Source organism: Schistocerca cancellata, chromosome 9 (assembly GCF_023864275.1).
Source record: "Schistocerca cancellata isolate TAMUIC-IGC-003103 chromosome 9, iqSchCanc2.1, whole genome shotgun sequence".
In the NCBI taxonomy this organism is placed as follows: Eukaryota; Metazoa; Arthropoda; class Insecta; order Orthoptera; family Acrididae; genus Schistocerca; species Schistocerca cancellata.
In genome coordinates this window covers 364,639,073-364,658,501 of record NC_064634.1, presented here as the reverse complement: position 1 = coordinate 364,658,501, position 19,429 = coordinate 364,639,073, and the positions used below count along the sequence as shown (strand labels likewise).

Here is a 19,429-nt window from a genome sequence, read left to right as displayed (position 1 = left end):
ACGCTGCAGCGATGCTAACGCTCCATGTGGTAACATGCCACCTTGCAGTGAATAGAAAAGACTTTTATGATTAAATCTATAGCAAGGCCCTAGATTTGATCAAATTTGACGACAGACGAGATTTCACAAAGTGCCCTATTACACAAACTACTTTGACAAAAATATTTGACATACCAACTTTGACAAAGAAATTTGATAGTGTAATATCGGCCTTACTCAACTGTTGTAGATTCGGAGAACGAGTCATGCGAAACATAACGTGTGAGCTCTCTTTACATGACGTGCTAAAATCTAGCCGCGGATCCAGGCTTCGGTGCTGGGAGGATCAGAACATCACTACAAAACAGGGTGCTTAAAGTTTCCCATCGCTGGCTTTCAGGGGTTGTAGAGGTGACATAGTTTTGATGAGGAATCCATGCCCGGGAATGTATAGTTCGGATTTAAAAAAATAAAAATTCGAAGATTGAATTGTTCCAAATCTCCCATTTCACGGTACGCGCACGAACTGAGATGAGGTAGCCATTCTAAGTCCCCAGTTGCAATTCACATCACGTGGCATCTTCAGACTACAACAACGGCTGCGAGAAATTGGTAAGTTTGGAACTAAAGGGGTTGGATGTGGTGCCCCACGTACCTTTAGACAATGGCGTCGATTTCAAGTAGAAGAATTCGAGGAAAAGTCCTACAGCACACACGTCGGAGCTAATTGTCTCCATTGTGTGCGGGGAATGGAAAGTAATCAGATCCTCAAACTGATTTTACAGCCAAACGGTACATTTCTGGACATTGGTTCCTTATCGAAACTTCCTCTAAGTCCCCTCTACAACACTTAGAAGTCTGTAATAGGAGTTTCGAATCGTCCTGTATTGTTCACTGTAATGACAACGTGTAATGTTCCACAGACGAAAAAGATTTTAATACACTGCAATTAAAAACTAAAACTTACTTTACACAATCTGAAGTCTGTGTGACCTCATATTATCAGTCCAAAAGTGTTGTCAATAGGAACACAGATTTGCTTGCAGTGGCTATACGAGCGTGTAAATTAGAATGCTGTTTGTCAATCATTGTATGCGTTCGGGAAGTCAGTTTGTTTTTTCCTGTAGTTTACGTCGTTTATATTTTGCCTTCACTTATTCAACTTGCTGTAGTCGGCCAGTTCCAGAGCTACAGGCGATCAGGTGAGTGCAGTATTCACTCTTTAAAAGCTTCTGACTCGGTTCCACACGGTTCATTAGCGAAAGTACGATAATATGGGGTAACAAACTAAAATTGCTGCTACATTGACGGTATCTTGGCAGAGTGGGCACAGCACTTTACCCTGGTTGGCGAGTAAACATGTGTAAGTCACATGAAGTCTGCTGTAGGAACTATTGGGTCATTTGATATTCCCTTTGGGTGTCTCTTTGTATTCTGATAACTTGGCGGACGGAGGACGGTACGTTGTACCGCTAAATCGGTTTCCCGGCACACTCGCAAAAGGGGCGAGGGAGAAGCGCTGTCCATATGCTTCCGTAAGACACCAGATTTCTCTCGTCTTCGCGGTCATTACGCGAAATAAGTTAGTGGCAGTGGGCTTTTTCAGCATTGTCGCAAATACCTGTTCCCTAAATTTTCTTAAGTTTCGTGGAAAAACTTCACTCCAGGGATGCCCATTTGAGTTCACGCAGCTTTTTCGTAATAACCGCTTGTTGATCGAATCCGTCGGTAACAAATCTAGCAGCCCACCTCTCAATTGCTTCGATGACTTTCCTTTAATACAGCAGGTGGGGATACCAAACATTGCAGCAGTATTAAAGAATGGACATTGTTCTGTACACGGTCTCCTTAATAGTAGAAATTTTCCAGTAAACCAGTCACCGTTCACTATTCCTACTGCCGTCCAGATGTGCTCCTTCCATTTCATTCCGCTTGCAATGTTTTGTCTAGATGTTCGCTGGACATGTTGTTGAGCCGCGCACATCTCTCCGGTCTTCGAACATTGTCGAAGATTGTTGTTCTTACCCATCTGCTTTAACATAGTTTTTGTGTATTAACCAGACTGCCACGTATCACGCCAAATAGAAACTAGTCCCTCAACGACAGTACTTTCCCATGCACTACAGCGTCATCAGAAAACAGTTTGATTGCTCCACATATCAGTAACTCGTTTTGAGTGGCCCTATCCAACCTCACTTGGGCACTCGTGCCGACAGTCGGCAGCTTGTGGTCTCGCGATCGCGTTCTCGCTTCCCGAGCACGGGGTCCTGGGTTCGATACCCGGCGGGGCCAAGGATTTTCACCTGCCTCGAGATGACTGGGTGTTTGTGTTGTCCTCATCATTTCATCCACATTCATGAAAGTGGCGAGATTGGGCTGAGCAAAGGTTGGGAATTTGTACAGGCGCTGATAACCGCGCAGTTGAGCACCCCACAAACCAATCATCGTGCCGACAACCTTGTCTCTGAGGAATACTCGCAGTTAAGGACATCGTACTGGGTTCTTAGAGCCATTCACATGTATGAGAACGAATTAAGTTTGTTGGGCGTTTAAGTACGCCATGGTTCTGAGAAAAAGCAAGCTGAATTTTTCACGAGTGATACTTCCAAAATCCGTGCCGACTTGTGACCAGAAACGATTGTCTGAAGGAAATTATGTCCAATATGCCAGAAAACCGATGTTAAGGATACTGGTCTGTACGTTTGCAGGTCGCCCTTCTACGCTTCATATATAGGATTCAGGTGCGCTTTCTTCCAGACGTTTGGGCCTTTGCGTTTTTCCAACTCCTTCGTTCGCTCAGTGAGTTTACGTAGGATCAAAATTTTCTAGGGTTCTCGGTAATATCGTTTCCTAACGTGTAACGGAGCAAGTTGCCTGCTTAAAGTATCGATGTTCTTATATGCACAAATGTCTGACTTTCGTACTGTCGGAACCATTCCAAAGGTCTGACTACTTGTGCTTTCTTGAGTATGGCGTAAAAATTGGCAACTTGCTGCTTTAAATGTACAGAAATATAACACTTCATGCTTCACAGACCGCAGAATAGTATCCTGCGACTAAAACATGGAGTCACAATGGGAATCCGTGAACTTGTCCAGATACCAGTGTGTTCATATTTCGAGGAGTGCGAGATGCATCCAGACAGTGTCGATGACGGATAAAGGAAACAAATATTACTAATATTACTATTGGGGTATTTACTTAGATTAACTGGCTACTTCTCAACATAATCGCCACCACTGAGGTATCACAATCAGTTGTATGCCCATGTCATGAGTCCTCCGCCAATGTCCGGAGCCATTAAGTCCATTCAGTCTCATCAGCTATCTCAGGAAACTTTCATACTAGAAAACGTTTCAAAAAGCAGAAGAGATGATTCACTTTGGGCAAAGTCGAGGCTGTGGTGTGGATGGTCGATTGTTCTGGTTCTGCCAAATTGCTTGCCGCTCACTTTTCATCACTTCTTGTGTCAACAGACACGGTCGGCTCCTACTGTCTTAGACGTGAACATTGGTATGTCCTTCAGCGATTGCCTGCACAAACTTCTGACCGACCATACTGTCGCTCTTAAATTGGTGTCCATACGCGTGGCACAATTTGCGATGGACCTCTACTGGAGAGTGCTTCTGAGGGTGCAAAAATCAGGTAACCGCGCGAACCGCTGTTGGCGAGAGATAGTATCAGATCAGCCATTTTATCCCAAAACTGCCTTCTGGATGCGCGTCGTGTGAAACAGTGATTACTTAGGCCCAATCGTGGGTAAAGGTGGTAGGCGTTGCACTTTTCCCAGTACCCCACCAATGAATCAGGCTACAAAGTAGAAAACTTAAACACTTGGAGTCTCACTTAGAATATTTTTAAAGCCTGTGGGATCAATATAAGGGTGTAACAAAAACGTACGGCAGAATTTGATGGACGTATTCCTCACACGTAGGTGAAAAAATTGTTACATGAACAAGGGTCTGGAAACGTGTTTCCATGTTCATTTTCTCCAACTCATTCATTACGGGAAATACACGGACAGAACGCGCCAGCATACCACATGCAACTTTTTCTCACAGATCTTCAATGTGCCCTACATGGGCATCAATACATGTATCAACCCGCCGTCGTAGTGACTCTCGGATGTGCTGATGTCCTCCTGGTGCATTGCGTATGGTTTCGTAGCCTTCCATAATACGGGCGAGGAGACAGTGAACATCTTACACTGAGATTCCATACACAAGAGCTTTCAAATGCCGCCTCCCCACAAATGAGTAATGTTGGTTTAGGTACGGAGGGCGTGGACGTCAGCCAATTGGTCCGTCTGTACCTATCCGTCAGCGAATCTGTTGTTTAGCGCTAGCGCCACTGCCGTAAACTAATTCATGTATCAAATGGGCATCTGCCATACTTGCATTTATACACACTGCAATTGCACCAAGTGTGTGATTAACACTATATGATAAACCGTGTGCTTGAAACGGTCGTACTGATCTCTGGAACAGATATAAAGGGTTTCCATGAAGTCCCTTTACAACTTCAAAATTTAGTTAAAACGGCAGTTGTTAAAATATTTCAACATTTCTTTAATTGTAATCAGTGTTTACAAAAGATTTTTGACAGTGTTTAATAGACCTCTATATGGGCACCTTTAGTTGCACGAAAAACATAAAGACGGTACTAGATTTCTTGCCATGTTCGCTGTAGCATAGCGTCATCAATGTTGGCAGTGGCATTACATATCCTTTACTTAGTCAGCAATATCCTGTATCTGTTTTTTACACACTATATTTTTTACATATCCCCCATAAAGTCCAAGGGAGTGATACCTGGCGAACGCGGTGGCCAAGGAATCGGCCCATCCCTCCCAGTCCATCTGCCTGTAAATGTTCCATTGAGGAACCGATGAACATGCAGTCCCTAATGTGGTGGTGCACCATCTTGGTGGAAAACAATAGTTGGTTGTAAGTAAGTTGTGGTGCTACATGTTCGGTCAGAAGGTCGAGGTATAAATCTGCAGTAATTGTTGACTCAAAGAAAAATGGAACAATTATTCGGTTGCACATGATTTCACACATTTACTTTTGAACTCTACAGGTGAAGCTCCCTGGTAACATGGGGATGTTCCCATCCCCAGATTCTCACAATGTGTGTGTTTAATGTCCCAGAAACAAACTCGCTTGAGGAATGTTTCATCCTCCCAAAGGCTTTCCAGCTGTTGAGTGCACTCGGTCCGTTTTGGCTTGTGATTTGGCTCAAGTGTCTGTAACAGTTGCACTTTTTAAGCGTACAACCGTAAGTTCTTGTGGAGGACCTTACCCACAGTTGAACATGGTAGTTCCAACTGTCTGGCAGCAGTCCGGATGGACATCGTAGGTGAGTGAAGACGTTTAAAACGCAATCGGTGCTTTCCTCGGATGTTCTTGGTCGCCCGCTCCTCCCTTTATCCAACACTGTCCCTGTCTCCATAAATTTTGTGCTACGCACAGATTGAAGGGCGCGATGGTGGATTTCTTCCATACTTCGTTGTGAAGTTTCGTTGAGTCTGAACATCCAATTTTGTCTCACTAAACCAGAACACACATTGTGCCTTGTCTTGAGGAGATGCCATTTTATAGAGGTTCGGTTTCTTCCATCAATAGAGTATCTGAAACACAATTTTAGTATATATAAAACCTTTAGTAAACGGTGTTTACAATAAAAGAAATTTTGTTAAAATATTTCAGCTACTGCTTCTGAAGTTGTAAAGATACTTTATGGACACCCTTTATTACCTTTAAACAATGTGCGTCGCATGGCAACAGGCAGGGACATCTAAAAAAACACTGGCCTTGCGCAACGTAACCAGACGTCACAAAGAATGCATGTTCCCCATGATTCTAACATTCTGATCTTGTATGTTTTCCTATGATTGAGCTAGAGAAAGACTTGTAACAACGAAACAAAACGTTTCCAGGCCCATGTTCATATGATTTCTTCGTCTACGTGTGAGGAATGTCTCCTGCAAATTTGGGCCATACATACATGCCATACATCCTGTAGAATAAGTCTAACGGATATTGATCGTCCACAGCGCGCAGCACGAATAGTAACCGGTTGTTTGACCGGGGGAGAGCGTAATGCAAATGCTGAAAATGTTTGACAGTATTTAAAGCCCTACGAAAACCTAAATAGACATCTGCGAAACAACAATTAGAAATCCAGGAGTGACCAAAACTGGTTGTCCAGGATAAAGTTATCAGTAGCAAATTTTTATTATGCTGTACCAGTTTAGACAAATTAGTCTTCAGAAGACTAGTCTTGGTTTAGCAGAGGTCAGTATCTTCTTCGTAGGGACATAATGGCAGATTGACAATTTCTAGTAACTGAATTACATCTATGTATCTGTTATATCACAAAAGACGTAGATGCGATTCGGTTGCTGTAAATTGTCAGTCTGTTTAAAATAATTACATAAAATATATACATGTCCGGACAGATAATGACATTACGCTTGTTTGAAGATATTGAAATCTGCTAAACCAATACTATTTATGAAGATAACCTGTCGAAACCGGTAAAGCATAATATTCATTTGCAACGGATGACTGAATTTTATCCTAAAAATACATACTAAAGTTGATGAAAATTAGACATGAATAAAATAATTACCTGTCCATCGGTCCCGTATAGGTGCTGTGAAGACAAGATTGATTGTAGCCTCACTAAGGTATTTAAGCAAACATTCTTCTCGCACTCCGTACGCGAACGGAACTGGAAGAATTCACAATGCTATCCAATAGGAAGTACCCTTTGCCATGCATTTGAGTGTAGTTAAGTGTAGATGTAGACTAAAAAGTAAGTTTTCTTGGGATTTGACGTTTGTATCTTCTCAACGTCATGTTAGAAGTGGTCTCAGGAGCTTAATACCTCCACGGCGCCACAACCTACAGCATACTAATCGGCACCTCATACATTGTAGGCCTATTGACTTATTTCCCAAAAGCTAAGCAGATAATCTTCCGCTGTGGTGCTTTGGCCATAGCACATTGCATTAAGTTTCAGTTAAATTACATTTGCAGCATCTTTCTTACTTACCATAACTGATGTAGACATCTGCTAACTGCTCACTATATCATTCGAACTTCGTTAAGGATTATTCAAAATTCATTTAAATATTTATGGGATTTACTACGCTCAAGCCAATCATTGTTTCTAAAATAGTAACGAAACAAAATAATATAGTTAGCTTGGACTGCTGTACAGCCTGTAGGAAATTTCTACACTCGGTTCCGTTCAGATGTGAAGCAAAAGCTCTCCGAAAACCAATAAATCATACCGTGAGACTTTGATCTTACGTGGCCTAAACGGCAGGTAGGTAACGTCAATGACCCCTTGTTTTGTCTGACACTAGTATCCAAATTATTGTTGATACATTAAAAGAGAGGATGTGGGGCCAAATAGAATTTAATTCTTAAAATTCGTGATTTTGGACACGTTTTCCAGGTAATCAGGAGCTGACTAGTTGCCAGGATCGAGGTTTCTGTTGTATAGCAGTGGAGCAGCATTCTAGGAGAAGTTACATCGGAAAACAGCCGTAGGAAAAGAGAAGGGATCACCTTCAAAGATCAGATAATCTTATTCGTAGTCTTACTGGGACATGAATAAAAGAAACTGAAATTGCGGTTGTCCACAAGTAAATTTGGCAGTGTCTCTAATCTTAGTAGAGCCTTGGGTTCTTGGGCCACAAACGGAGCGTTCACAAAGAACTGAAATTAAAAACATGATTTCAAAGGAAAGTGCTAGTGGGCGGTGGTTTCCGTTCTCCTTCCGCCCCCTAATTCTGACCCGGGGAGGAGAGGTGGCTGCACTCTCCACCAAGATAGGACGAATATTAACGCTATTTACCCGTTTCACTATTAACTTCTCAAAATATTCAGAAATCGTAATTAGTCCAGTCAAATTAGAAAACTTGGGAAAATTTCGTGCAAGCGAAAATTCTTGTACAGTGGTTGGGTCGAAACTTCCTATTCATTTTCTCTGTAGGACTAAATTTCCTCGTTGCACGCTATGGAAAATCGCAGGTGATTTTAACGGTATAAAAATTAATGTATAGTCTTAAATAACATAGAATAAGAACGAATACTAAAATTTTGTACCACATAAGTGCGGTGGAATCATATTGGGGGATACATTGTACTCTGGGGTGTAACAGGGTAGAAAGGTGGTGGTTAGAGTACGAGAACGCAGGCCGCCAGATTGTGGTCACGCACGTACTTCCTTCATGTAAAATCAAGAGAGCAGGCAGCTCTCCATTATCTCTACGGCACTGTCACAAGAAGCAGCTACAAGGGTATTCCACAAACTTAAACATACAGATCGGAATTACTGTTTAGTGAGCGTATTTATTTACAGTTGTTAAATTATGTATAATATAAAAACCTTAAACAGCTGGAGCTGTCAAGTAGTACACGCACTCAGTGTGTGTTCAACGGTGTCTATTACTTTTCTCCACTATCAATGCCTGGAATACGTTTACGTAGCTTGATAGTGTCTAATATCACCCCATCTTCAGCTCTCCCAACATCTGAAGAGGCTCAGAGGCTTACATTGGCGCCCTCCTTAACGGAAGTAGATCATTTAACATATTTCAACACAAGTCAATCAATGGAGTACGGCAGATTACCGTATTGTTCTAGACTGAAACATAATTCCTGTTCCATCTCACACATTCACACGCACCTTCGGAAATACAGTGGATGTATGGGAAATGACTCTCAGTACAGCCCATCTAAAAGTGCCAGCTATTTCGGAATAGTCATAAATTCACCAAGTGAGTAAAACAAGGTTACACGACTTTACAAAACGCTGCCAACCATAGCATCAAGATATCACATCTACAAATCCAACCCCTTTCCCACAGACACGAAATAGGTCACAGCCAGAATCACACAAATCAGCCCCTTTTAGCTATTCTTTGTAGGTAATTTTTTTTTAGAAAGCTCAGCTACAGAAGTGTACTAATTATCCTGAGAGGCGGCGGATTCTTGGTTCTTTCGATGTAAGACTGTTACCGTCATTTGTACATACGACTCTAAAACCATGGGTAGATCAGGATATTTTACATGTCTCGGCGATCAGAAACAGCACTCGTTCTCGAAAATGTTCAGTTTTCACAGTGGAGCTGAAAGCCATTGAGGCCTGTTCTCTACTAAATAGACCTCCCGTGACTGCAGTTTCCAGGTTCCTGATAGGTGTTACTCGTGATATCTACTGTGAAATCTACTGTTCACGATCTTTTATCGGACCTTGATCATGCTACCTGCTTTGTCTTCGTCAGGGGACAAGTCATTTGGGTCTCCGGGAATGAACTGCCGGCCATCTGGCTGGATAATAGATTACTCGCCCAAAATTCGCTTTGACGATCCCAGACGCGGATTTGAGATGGCAGCTGAGAACTCTCCTCACTCACGGAACATCTGGAGAACTACTGCCCCCTTTCATGAACTCCGCTCTGTCAAGGAGACCGCGGCAGCATTCATTTTCTCCTCCGTTCTTCCCAGAAGTAGTCTAACGTTGCGTCCTCATCGGTCAAGCAAGATGAATCCATTGTTTTATCCTCTCCCAAGCTGTTGCGGAGCATTAGTAGCTCACACCCCGGTGAAATGGCCGTGGCTTCTGGCTCTCCACGCAAAGTATGGTCGTCCTGATTCTTTGTATCTGTTAGCGGACGACATAAGGACAGTGTAACTGGTCCATACTTTCCAGCATGATAGTGGTTTTTGTTCTTAAGTTTTAAACTGCTTCTGGCGCCGGGGATGGATAGATGGGTGGTTGGGAGCCCAAACCCCATCTCCAGGTGCCCTGGTTATCCGTGTATTGGTGTCTTAATTTTAGTTTGGGTCAGTACTCTCTCTTGCATAACCTGGTTTTATTTTATTAGAAACTCCTATGAAAGTAAGACTTTGATGATAATTGATGAAGAAACAGTTGAATATACTTCCTAGGAGGCTTCTGTTCCCATTTGTAGCGCTTTGACTGTAACGGAATGAGTGGGAGGATTGTAGAAGGGACGCCTTCCGTTGCACTCTGAGGCCCGGAGGACGCTTTACTGCGCGCGTCCAGAGGAACCAACCTGTTATCACCTGACCTTCACTACTATAGGTCTTACTAGTCTTGATTAAGGTTGTAGCCTTTTCGCTCTAACCATTTCGGGTCTCCTTTCCACCCGGCTAGAAGGAATTGTTTGTTCTGTTACTGTACAGCCTTGTACAGGGATTGGCGCCGATCATCCGTTAAATGCTGTTGCCGCAGTTGACTCGAGGGTGCCCTTGTCTGCTCTCCGGCCTGCAAACCAGCCACACCCATAAGCGTTGTTTCTTTCGTAAATGACTTACGGGCTAGTTTCTCAAACCTACGGCAGATTGCCGCTCTTTCTTTCCCACTTTGCCAGTTTTTTTCCCCAAAGCTGTGATAATGCTCGTCTGCAGTTCAAGGAATGACGAAGAACGCAAGTGTCGCACTACTATGTCGTATTTACGAAGTACCGTTCTCCACATGGAATTTTAATTGCTGTATCAGTATTTAGGTGCCCGCGATAAATGGGGTCCAGGGCAATATTGCTGATAAGTGGCAGCTGTATGACGGTTATTTAAACAAGAACAGCAGTTTTCAAAACGATTTGTTTAAAACTATTATAAATATTCGCTACTTTAAAGAACTGCCTTCTTGTGGAAGGTATGTTTCTGACAAAGAGCTGAGTCATACATCTGCATGCTAGATTAGCCTACTAGAACGACCTGCTATGCGAATAGTTTAACGCTGCGCGGGATTCCTGTCTGGGCAGAAGCCGTACTCGAGGAAGACCTTGCATGCCGACGAGCCTCGTAAAGAGGACTGCTTGCGAGCCATCCAGCTAGTGGCGGACAGTAACATATAGATTCCGAAGAGACCCCGATTGCACGAAAGTGTCGTTTCAATGAAGTTATCACGGTGATGATCAAAATAGGCCACTGATTAACCCACGGGTCGTTCATTAGTATACTGCTTCTAACACCTCGCCTGCCTGCGTCGCTTGTTATTTCACAACCTTAGCTGAGAGATTTGGAAACTGGAGGCATTCAATCTCTGTTCAATGTAAGTTGAATAAGGTAGGTAGGTAGTTAATCGAAGAGCGACCCATACCAAAATCCCATGTCTTTGATTTTTCGCCAATAAACTATGATGGAATTAGACTGCTGATACTGTAGTAAGAAGTATCTTCACGGTTTATTATACAGCAGAAAGATGTTTTGTTAAACGGATTGACGGAAGCTAGCGTCGTTACCGACTTGAGCAGGAGCAGGTACACGGAACATACTACACAGTATCATTTTGTCATTAGTACAATGTCTCGCAACGTTCGAAGTGATGAAATGAAATCAGCACATCAAATAAAGTAGTAGAGAATGTGAATTCGATGAAAGGACCCTTTAAGCACTCTCGGAAAGCGGATAAAAGAAGATAATTATTTCTCATTCCTATCGGAGTCCTGGTGAAAAACTGATAACGCAGCAAGTATGTATTGCTGGACTAAGGTCCCTGTTGCACGCAAAGTATAGCAGAAGTACTGAAAACGTTTGGGGCAATAGTTGGAGTGGGTCATTATTTCGAAACCCTTTTAAATTTCGAGAACCCGTAAGAGAAACAATGTTCAAACATTGTACCTCCACATTATATCTCGCATTGGAGTAATAGGAATGAAATTGAGGCCCCTACGTAGGCAGTCGTTTCTCTAGGTCCAAACACAGCGGCAGGGCCTAATACTGTTAAAAATTACCTTCTGCAATGTGTTGTGCAATGGCTTGCGGAGTATGTATGTAAATGTATATATAGTTTCATATGTTTTTAGGTAAAATCAAACCGAAATCCAGTGTTGCCGAGCGAGGTGGTGCAGTGGTTAACACACTTCACTGTCATTCGGGATGACGACGGTTCAAACCCGCACAGGCCATCCTCGTGTAGATTTTCCGTGAGTTCCCTAAATGGCTTTAGGCAAATGCCGGGATGGTTCCTCCGAGGGGTTACGGCCGACATCCTTTCCATCCTTCCATAATCCTAAGAGACTGATGACTTTGCTGTTTGGTCCGTTACCCCATACCAACTAACCAAATCCAGTGTTAAAGTGTGTAATAGCTATCGGTAAGCTCCGACGCTGCATGCCTGCTAGTATGCTTGTAACGAGGCAGAGGAGAGTTAAAAGGAAGTACGGGAAAGGACTGATGTTTTTGTGCCTAACAGCTCTCAGGGAAATCTAAGACTGCTGTCACATATCTTTGTTTCGACCTAGAGCTCCCAAAAGGAATTGCCTGCAGCTCGTGGTCTCGCGGTCGCGTTCTGTCTTCCCGAACACGGGGTCCCGGGTTAATTCCCAGCGGGGTCATGGATTTTTCATCTGCCTCGAGATTACTGTGTGTTTGTGCTGCCATCATCATTTCATCATTCATGAAAGTGGCGAGATTGGACTGAGCAAAGGTTGGGAATTTGTACGGGCGCTAATAACCGCGCAGTTGAGCGCCCCTCAAACCAATCACCATCATCCCAATGGAATTTAAAGTGCGGATGACAACTAGTTTCATTAACGAATCCCTGCTGCGGCTTCGTTGTACAATTCCTGTCTGAATTTGGTTAATAACTTTTCACACCATAATCTGAGGAACTTCTCGCGCACAGTTTACCACCATGAACGTATGTACGCTGTGGCGACACGACGCACTTCACGCGAGTCAATTTCGCGAATTCATGAAAAATGAACTAAACAGAAGAAAGTACTGGAGGCAAAGGATTGTGGTCATGGCTTTCGCCGAACTAAACCACTTGATTCTTTGTCTAAAGGGAAAACAGTGCGTAAATAACTGAATAGCGTTTGAAGACAAGGAAAATATTCGTAATTAAAATTGTTGGAATTTCTACGTTAGAGTTGCAAAAGTATGTATTGCCATGATAGGTCGCGGGCAAAAGTGCATTTGAAGGAAAGTTATTTTCAGCTCTAATGTAAAAGACAATATCAATTCAGTAAATATAGATATTTGCATTAGTTTATTTCTAATTATTACATGCTCATTTGTTGTATCTGCTCGTGGCAGACAAAAATTAGTGCATAATTGGAGAGCAGTCTGTACTCGGACCCGGTTCTTCGTGCATCACCCTGTACGTTTAGAAAGGCATAACCACGCCATGTCTCGAAGGGGGGCCCTCAAACGCCAATAAAAAGTCGACGCAGACGCTACATTGAAGATGAGGTAATTTCACGGATGTAGGGTATCTGAAAACTGTTCTTTACTCTTTGTTGTGCAAAATTTGGAGGAAATCTTACAAAAACCCGCAGCGTGCAAGATATTGCAAATGACTGTAGTACATAGATATCTCACTTCGGAAATGAAATTAAATTCGTAGATACTCAAGTAATGTGAAATCTCGGTGGAAATAAAACGCTAAAAAGAATCAAATGGTATGAACTATAGATTGTCATGCTGTGAAAATACTGAAGTCGAATTTTCATGTTGCGTATGAATTCAACAACTGGGTTGGTAAGAGGACAAGAGAATAGTAAAATTATTGTACAGAATTGTAAATGACGGTAATTTTTCTCTGACAAAATGAAATTATATCCAGCTGGGAGGTTTGTGTAGACCAGTAGATTGTGGTACTGATTTGGAAATGGGAAAGCGTAGACGAATGTTAGGTGTGAATGTTAGGTGTAGAAGAGATTTTCAATTTTTTTCTCATTTCTGGTATAGGTATCCCGGTATTAATTTTGTTGTTGCAGGCAATTGAATATTGTAAGACTAAGAATGGCCTTCGTTTACTCTTTTCATTGAAGATTCGTACACAATTTTTTTTATTAGACTGGGTCAGTTTCTTCCAGAAATGAGTCATCAAATGTATCGTTTAGAGGCCTCTACAGAAATAAAGGCAGAAATAAAATTCTGGAGAAAAGCATTTATTCCTGTTAGTGTGGCTTCGATACTGTCTTCACACCAAACATTCGCTCATCATGAATTGAAGGTTTTACACTCCATATGCCCTCTGTGTTAACATCATTTTAATGTAAAATGAACAAACAGGTTGTATGGAAATAAAAATGGTTGTAGCCGAACAGTTTGTTAGAAAGATGATGTCCACTTACCTAAATTTCCAAAATAGAAAAATCTAAATTATGCTCTAGAACGGGAAAATTTAGTTCTTGCAGTAAGTGGTATACAGTGAAAAATCAAACATATAATAAATCAATGGATTAGTCACCGACAAGTGTATCCGTAAAGCTAAATTTGTTCAGTTTAGAAATGTCTAAATTAGTCGTGGGTTATCAACCCGTCCAAGGGGTTCCTGTCAGTAAAAGTACTGTGTTGTCTTTCGGCCTGAGCTGCAAGAGCTCAACAGCTTAGTGGCAGTACTGCCCTTTTAAGGTTGTGTAGGGCGTAAAATGCCGCCGATGTTGAGGTATGCTCGCACCATAGTGCGGGGTCACGCTGGCGTACTCGCCTCTTGTTCGCGGGGGCGGGCGTCCCGCTGACGCTGCTATCGATTGTGACCTCGTTCCAGGCCTGCCAACCAGCCGCCGCTCTGGGCTAGCCGGTTCTGCCACTCGTGAGCACCGCAGTCCCACGCGCGCACCGTAAATGTCCCGCATGCAATTTTACTGTTGCCTATCTCTGTTCAAATGTAGACACGGCTGTCTAACGGTAAATTAACGAAGAATTTCTTGGAATTACAGACTAAACATCCAATGGAGCACTGACCGCCGTGTCAAATTCTGTTACGTTGTTGTACACTTCGTATCGCTAATAATATGACCATCAGATGTTCAACGTATAAATAGAATATCGGAAATACAGGAAACAGCCCATTGTGTGCTCGGGTTAAATTTATAATTTAGTAACTATTGTCACTTCAAAGAGAATATCTGATTTACAAAAAACAGTCGAAGCAGGTCGTCCTACCCCGTGAGCGGAGTATGAAAAACAGTTATGAACCTTCCTGATCAGCGTTGCCGCCATGATGAATTACGTAGATTTAAACATAGTAGATTTAACTGGTTATGGTTTTATTTTGTCTGAAAATTAAATCCTTACGAAGTACAGGAGAAACTTGCGGTGCAGAACTCGCATAAAGTTGCGGAATTTGTCTTCGGTCAGGACGGTGGGAAACGCGATCAGTGCCGTAATGGAGTGCATAAAAGTAGATTGGTCTCTCCCTTCGGTTGCTCAGCTTTCACTAGGACTCGTTGTTTAAAGTGCTTCAGATAAGTCATCTCTATACCACAAAATTCACTATACTCATCATTGTAGATGACGAAGTGCCCTGTCAAGACTCTAGTTTTTACCAGAACGCAGGGGTATTCATAGTACGCTATCAAGGTGCTACTTTATCGAAATTAACCGTTCATGCAGTGTTACACATGGCAGTATAAGTCGATGTATAACATATCGCGTTTCCTGACTTCAGTTTGCGTTCATCTGGCATACAACCTTATTTCTAAGGATTAAATCTCGTAATTTTAACGGCAAAGCTATCGTATAAAATGTGTGTGATGATTAAGAGAAACCTTGAAGAGGAAAACTTTTGCATGAAAGTGTATCAGCTGCACCGGCGTGGTGCCGAGGGGCGGGGAATGGGGTCAAACATTAGCTCAATGGAGAATGGAGGACATCTGTGTGAGAAGACAAAGGATCTGGAAAAACACGTTGGTACCATTCAGCAATAAACTTAGAGGCAGGTACGAAAAGGTGACGCGACATGCTACCCGAATTTGGCTTACTGATACGTACTCTGCTTTACAACATGCCGTTCACTCTCATCGGTCGAAAGTGGCGCTGAGTTGACGTCGCGAAACTGGTTCGCTATGTAACGCACATTAAATGCATACGAAACCGAATGAATTTATTGCACAGTGGAAAGAAAACTTTACAAAACAGTGGCTATTCGTGATTAATTTTAGAGTAATAGTCAACGTATAAATAGAAAATCGGAAATAGAGGAAACAGCCCATTGTGTGCTCGGGTTAAATTTATAATTTAGTAACTATTGTCACTTTAAACAGAACATCTGATTTACAAAAAAGTCGAAGCAGGTCGTCCTACCCTGTGAGCGGAGTATGAAAAATAGTTATGAACCTTCCTGATCAGCGTTGCCGCCATGATGAATTACATAGATTTAAAAAAAAGAAAACTAGCCCTCGAGCGACACAACAGTACCCATAACCAGCGAAGTAAGGGCGCGTGCTTCTGGATAGTCCCGCCGCACCTCGGTGAGAAGAGTTCTTCGCACGTGGTGAATCACCTGGTGGGAGCGGACTGCTGCCACGCGCCTTGTGACGTCACGGAGGCATCGACTGCCACCTACGAGGCGGGCGCGCTGACGTCAGCGGGCAGGGCGACCATTCGCGCTAAACAGGCTCTCCCCAATTACTGTTCTGCGATTAATGTTCAAACGCGTCAACCGTTACACTGAATGAGCTAGCGAGTATATTAAAACGGACCACCGCATTACGAAAGATCACCAGACCACACTCACTGGCGTGATGTCTACCATTTCTCTATCACCTTCACACATACCTAAAAGTTCGTTATTGTATTAACAAAATGTATCTCCCAGTAACATTGGCACAGCCAGCAGGGGTCAAGGGATCAGAAGCTGCCACCTCCTCTAGAAAAAAATAACTTAGTAAACCGAACACGTCCCACACCAGCACAAGACATTACAATTCCACTTAAGTTTGAGTGGATACTGAGAAGTAAAACTGCACCCAAAGCCATTTGTCATGAAACTTCAAAACTATTTTGCGATTTACTATGAAATAAATTGCCTCGATGATAGCCACTACCCTTACCCTCAGATCCAAGGTATGGCAGTGCCAAAGACTGTTACTAAATGTGACAGAGCTGTCTTGTATGGACATACTAGGTTGGGCAATTGAACCAAAGCCTCACAGTCAATACAGATCATAAGAACTTTTTGCACATAATTGCAGTACAAATAATTAATTTTCTTCTGCATTTTCCAAAGAGTGTCTTAAATGTCTTCACTCAACAATCTAGTGATGGGTGAGAGGAAACTTACACTCAATATAATTTGACATTCGTGGTAATAATGTTAAACAACGAAGTTACCAACATTTACTTCACATGTCTACAGGATTCTCTGAATAACACGTTCTGACAGAGGATACATGTACTTTTTAACCATAATGTACTGGCTTTTGTTAAGATGATGAGAAAGAAAATGCTGTGCTGTGAAAACATGGTTTTATTTTTTCTTGCCGATATTATTAACGTAAGACATTTTAAGCCTTGCATATATCTTCAACCAAAAGCTGTAAACACAAATTTCATTCTCGGTTGATATTCACAGAAAACAGGAAAGTTGTATTTATGGCTTATCAGCTTAAGACTGGAATACTACTAAGTAAACAAGGCTCAAGGTCAGAGAAAGTGAGCATTAAGTTAGAGGATTCAACAATATAAAGTGTTCATGCCACATGGTTAGCCAGTCAATCATAAAATATACAAACTAGAAGACAGTAATTTCTCAGGATCGGACTTAAACTAGTGCTATGCCATTAGAAAGAATCAGTATGGAGCTGGAAAATATGCTCCCCTGCCAGTCAACATTGTATCTTCCAGAATGTTTGTGGAAAGATAAAAAATTTACAGTTCTTAGCTGTAACTGTACACAAAATACAATAATATTAAAGACAAAATAATAATGCATAAAACTTCATACTGATCAGCACAAATTCTGCAAAGCTAAAAGATTTAAATGCATGTGAAACATTCATAGTAAAGAATTTAAGGTGCTGTGGTTTTTAACTGACAATTGCTGTTGCCTAAGTACTGCCCACTATTACACTGCCCTAAAATTTCAGCTAAATGTTTCTGTAGTTCTAATGACAACTCGTCAGTGATTTCAGTGTTGTGCATCGTGAGATTGCACTGTTAACAGCACCCAGTAGGACTCCATTCTTTATACCCACTAAATACAACCATGCCTAAATTTTAAGTGTCTGATTTCATTGAATGTATTCAGTTCATCATGAAATGTCACACCTGTGAAACTTGTCAATTTATGTGTACTAAAATCAGGGGGGGTGTACTAAATCAAGGGCAAGTGTTGAGAGCTGGAGGATCACATTACTTAACATATGGATGTGTAATGTAAGATGCAAGCAAGTGGTTCATTCATCATACTTCCGTTCTTGTATAGGGACTTAACATTTAATTTCCCGTGAAATCAGTTGTAAAAATGTGCATGTAGGTGAAGATTAATCGGATTGAACAACCTTAAGTGGAATTTTGTTTCCTACTTGTAAAATGTAGGAAATTTTCTGTCAGTTTTAACAGAAAATACAAACTTACTTCACACTACATTCTTAATGGCTTTAATATGAATGTGGTTACAGGACAATGTTAAATGTTCATTAGTGGTGAAATATGATTCATAGTATAACAATTTAAATACATTTATTGAAACAGTAAAGTTAATTCTGTTAAGTGTAAATTCACTTAAAAGATACTAATTAATGGAAAGCAGTTAAAAATATTTATTTAAAATATCATACCTCATTTCATGTAATATAATATGAAATTTCTTTCACAGCTCACCAGTGTGGGCATCAACCAAGCAAGCGTGAGCTTCAACACGCTCACGATGGAATCGGACAAATTCATATGTGTGAGGGAGAAGGTTGGTGACACAGCACAGGTAGTTATAATAGACATGGCAGATCCATCGAACCCTATTAGACGACCCATATCTGCTGACTCAGCTATAATGAATCCAGCAAGCAAAGTTATAGCTCTTAAAGGAAAGGCTGGTGTTGAAGGTAAGATTCTTTTAAATTTATTTAGACTATTGTATATTTCAGAACAGTTGTGTAGAAGAATTGATATCTTAGTGCATGAAAAATCATTGCTTGATCCTTATCTGTACTACAAAAACTTAATCCTCCTGGTTAAGTTGGTTAACAATGGCAGCCAGTAATCATTCTGTTATGCTTCATAACATTGGAGAATGAGCTTGAAATTATTGAATAAAACCTTAAATAAGGGATGGCACTGAATTTAGTCATTAGTCATTACTTATCCCATTCCAAACTTTGAAAATTTGACCAAAGTCCCCTCCAATATTTCCACATTTAATTATTTGAAGGACTGTTTCATGTCAGAATAATTTTGTTTACTTTACAGAATTTTTGTTTCAATAGACCACACTTTCTATTCTCACAAAATAAGGTGTCAAGTCGTGGAAATATTTAATTTTTTTTAATGAACACAGTTGAGAGACTTCAGCTGACTCACCTTACTAATTAACTATACTTCGTATTTTGAGAAAATATTTGCCCATATATACCAAAATCACAAACCAGATGATGCTTAACACTACAAAATAAAATGCCTCAGAGATAGTTGGAAGTGCGAAATAATGTTGCAGCGAATTGTAAGTGCTAAAT

At 41.5% G+C, this 19,429-nt stretch overlaps 1 protein-coding gene across 1 annotated transcript in view; it reads left to right on the top strand.

Moving 5' to 3' along the window:
- The window catches only part of LOC126101157 (clathrin heavy chain), a 161,207-nt gene that overhangs the window by 73,155 nt on the left and 68,623 nt on the right, over positions 1-19,429 (top strand). Inside the window, exon 2 of the mRNA XM_049911850.1 lies at positions 18,577-18,802. Coding sequence (XP_049767807.1) covers positions 18,577-18,802 — 226 coding nt within the window. The remainder of the gene's footprint in view (positions 1-18,576; positions 18,803-19,429) is intronic.